Raw genomic sequence first — 3,991 nt, 5'->3', positions numbered from 1 at the left:
AGAAACCCACAGTTTTAGCCCTTGATAAAATTGCAGTAAATTGCAATGGTTTATCTGTTTATTGTGTGCTAAGAGTAGACTCATAGGCAGCTACTGCAGAATAACTAATGTGCAGTAAAGCCGTGCTCCACTATACCCCATGCTAAGTTGTTCATATGTCCATGCTGTCAGAGTGAGGAAATGAATTCCTGCAGAGCAGAGCAGGGGCTGAGCCATATTTAGAACTCCGCTCTCTCTACTTCCCCATGCACTGGACGCTTTGGATTGATACAAATTATTTTGAAAGCTCCCTTCAGCAGCCACCTCCCTTCAGATGAATGTTAATAGGTTTTTTTAAGAGTACGCATTTTTCTGTAATACCACCATGGGCTGCCAAGCTCATAAAAGCTCTTTCTCTAAATCTTTCTTTTACAACAGCAGCGGCTGCTGGTAACATGATCACCCTTTAGAACCTACCTAATCTGTGTAATATATGTCTCAGTAATTGCCTGAGGCTTTCTTCTCCTTGGTGAGCATTATACAGAGTCAATGCCCACCTGGTGGGGAGGAGAGGGGTCATCTGGCCTCCTCAGCACCGGAGACAGTTGTTCCACAACATGCGATTAGCACCATGGCGATGGGGAAATAAACCAGCGTTCCAGACTCTACACTTACATCACTGCCTTGGCAGGCAGAGGACCAATCGGAACGGGAGCTGCTAACGTTCAAAAGAGCGAGTGCAAAAAAAACGACCCTGAGACAAGTTCAAGGAGGATCTGGGTGGTTGTTTTAAATTTAATTTTAGGTGCTTAATCCTTGGCTAAATTGAAGCCACAGCAACACAAGTCATCAGTCAGAATCAACTGGTAACATCAAGCCCTTCTAACCTCTCATGTACCTTTCCTGAATGGCTGTTTTGATTTTGGAAGTGTTGAGGTGATGTTGTTGCCATTACGGTACAGGAAATATGTGAGAGGCAAGAGTTCTTGTGGGTGAAATCTTTATTGGACCAACTGCATGGTTGGGATAGACATAGGCAATTTGGGGTATCACAGTACCTTTGCAGAAAGGTATATGGGTATTGCAGTGCCTTTCTTCAGGCCACTGGGAAAGAATTAGACATGGCAGAGATAAGCAGCAGATGGAACAAAAGCTTGTGTAAAACTCCATAAGTAAACCAAAATAGGATATAAGAGAAAGTATTAGGCAACCAATAGGCAGGAGAAATGCAGTAAACAACCTGATACGGGACGAAGAAGATTGGTCAGGTTGGCTGTTATTGCCAGTAAAGTGCAGAGGTTAACTATTATGAGGTAGATTATAATGGGCCATGAAGTCATTGACTATGCCAAGTCTATTGTTCATGTCTTGACTTTGTCACTCTGCCCCTTAGGTTCATTGTTGCCACAACCCCACTGGCAAGAAGCTTGTGCTTGTTTTCTTTCTTTCATTAGTTAGTTATTGGTATATATTTGAAGGGGACCAGCTGTCAAGGGAAGCTAGAAAGACTCCCCGCAGCATCCCCCAATGGAGATTTCCAGGACTAAAAGCAAAACCATCACTTTTGGAAATGGTGGATGTAGACCCTCAGCCACAGAAGCATCAGGAGTTAAGCAGTTCCCACCAATCAGTTCAAAAATCAAGGGTGAGTGAAGTTCGTACAGAGATGATCCTACTCAAAACCACAAGTTAAGGGTGAAGCAGTCCTGCCCATCGCTGCTTTCCTTCAGCTCTCCTTTTTGCTACTTTGTATTTTCTGGCTAATTCCAATGTTTCCGAGAAGTCTTAGGGTTACAGAATTGCCTGGGTACCATGGTTTTGGGTAGAGAGAAGGACTGAAGGGTAACCAGAGTGAGTAGAAATTCTTCAGTGTCCCAAAATGATAGTTAGATTGGCAAAGGGATAGATCAGGAGAAGATGGACAGACAGACAGAGGGTGGAGGTAGTGATAGCAGTTATTGATAATAGTGATTGATGCTTAGCATTTTCAACCATAGACCTCAGAGGGAAGTTAACATTCTTATAGATTTTTTTTTTTGTAAATAGAAAGACAGAAAGATAGACAAACCTGAGGGGAGAAGTTCTTATGGAGGAAGAGAATATACGCAGCTAGATGGGGTTGTGCAGACCATGGAGGGGAGAGAGTTTAGAAGGAACCAGCAATCTGAAGGTTGTGCCTGTCTTTGGTGGGATGTCAGTGGCACTTCAAACAGCTTCCCCAACAGCTTTGGAGGGTAAGAAGAAAAGGGACTGCCAACTACTTTCTTAGGTCACTGTTTCACCAAGAACAGTTTAAGGATCACATCCCTGACTAGACTGACAGAATATCAAGAGTAGAGATTGTTTTATGAGAAGACAGCAGCCTCTACAGTCATCTGGATACCCTGAAATGATGTGGGACAGGTGGCTGGATTCTTCACTGGGATAAAGTTATCACCATAGTTTTCCAGAGAACGGGAGGGTAAGAGATAGGTATAGCCTTAGTGATAATGATAAGTAGGTATGACCCTATCATGAGGCCTAGGGTACCAGGCAGGTGAGAAGCCAAAAGCATCCTCATCTGAGGTTGACAGCTTCACACAGTTCTTCAGATTAGGGTTTGGGGTAGGAGCTAGAGACCACCTCTTTATGTTACATTCCCTTCAAGGTTACTTCTTGAGCCAAAATGATACATAAGTGGCAGCATGAAGGCATTTCTCAAAGATCTTAGGGCATGACCCTTTTCTGGTTTGAACATTTTTTATGTATTCCCTGGCTCTTGTGTCTCTGTATGTTAACGCTCTAAATGAAAGTTTCTCTTTGTGTTCCAGGTCCAGGGCCTGCAAAATATGCCAGGAAGCCTTGCACTGGCTTCATGAATCATGACTTCACCATGTTTGCAGAACCAGCCTACACAATGCATACAAAACACACAGGAAAAAGTGAGAATAAAGAGAAAGGGAAGAAGTTTAGAGAGTCTGAGCCAGATCCCCCCTGTTGTGGATTAGGGTAGCTTCACTGCATTGGTGGGCCTTCACTGCATTGGTGGGGCTTTTCTGATTTACACCAACTGAGAATTTGGCCCACAGTGCCCTGTCCTACAACAATCTAAGATGAGTTTGGTTACCTTTCCTTCAGACTACACAGGGAAAGAATTTTAACCTGACTAAACCCCAAAAGCCTATGGACTGACCACCCAGTTGGCATGTAATAGCTCAGTTTATGCCTGAATGTCTATGGACTGAGCACCCAAGCTGCATAAGTTTACAAGATAAATATACTTTGCTATGAAAGCAGTGCTTCCCTACCCTAATGGTGTCAGGCAGCAAAGTGTTCATATGTGCTGTCAACCCATGGGCACATTCTCTGTGGGCACTTTGTTCTGCTGTCTGCAAGGGCAAGAGACTTCAGTAGGAAGATATGTGGTCATCATGCCCAGCCCCTCTGTTACTGCATTCTAGTGATAAGGGCCACAGCTTTAAGGGACAGTTAAGGGGCAAAAGGAGATGAACCAGTGACAGAGGGTGAGCTGAGGGTCAGTCACCTGAGCCATAGCTTGTGGGTAGGTGGGAACTGACATTCCACATCATATCCTGAACTTGATTCTTCTCCTTTCTCTTATAGCCTTGACTGACGTGGTCAGCCCTGGTCCCTGTTACTTTGTAGACCCCCACGTCTCCCGATTTGGGAAGCAGAAGATACCATTATCTGTCATATTTGACCGAGAAAGGGATCCAAGTAAGTAGCATTAATATAGATCAACAAGTTCTGATTCTCCAGGGGCTAGAAGGGCTGCCAGGAAATATTAGCTGATCACAGCCCACCAAGAAGGATCAGAAGGCTTGTCTCCTTCTCAAAAAAAAAAAAAAAAAAAAAAAGGGGGAGGATGGAGAGATCTTTACCCAGAAACACCCTGACCTTGGGTGGGGCCTAGCAGACTGATTAAAGTGAGTATGATTAAAGTCTGCTATTGCCTGCATAGCATTGTACATTCATTATCAAAGCACCTGGGGCCATTTTTGGGTTGAGTTTC

General features: G+C 44.0%; 1 protein-coding gene across 1 annotated transcript in view; it reads left to right on the top strand.

The window, feature by feature from the left end:
- Nucleotides 1–242: 242 nt before the first annotated feature.
- The window catches only part of ODF3L1 (outer dense fiber of sperm tails 3 like 1), an 18,089-nt gene continuing 14,340 nt past the window's right edge, over nt 243–3,991 (top strand). The window contains exons 1-3 of the mRNA XM_019504439.1: nt 243–1,624; nt 2,790–2,900; nt 3,583–3,696. Of these exons, the coding sequence (XP_019359984.1) occupies nt 1,507–1,624; nt 2,790–2,900; nt 3,583–3,696 (343 nt within the window). The 5' untranslated portion in view covers nt 243–1,506. The remainder of the gene's footprint in view (nt 1,625–2,789; nt 2,901–3,582; nt 3,697–3,991) is intronic.

Source organism: Gavialis gangeticus, unplaced genomic scaffold, assembly GCF_001723915.1.
Source record: "Gavialis gangeticus isolate Ggan-Ray unplaced genomic scaffold, GavGan_comp1, whole genome shotgun sequence".
NCBI classification, from domain to species: Eukaryota; Metazoa; Chordata; order Crocodylia; family Gavialidae; genus Gavialis; species Gavialis gangeticus.
This window is presented reverse-complemented; position numbering and strand designations above follow the sequence as displayed.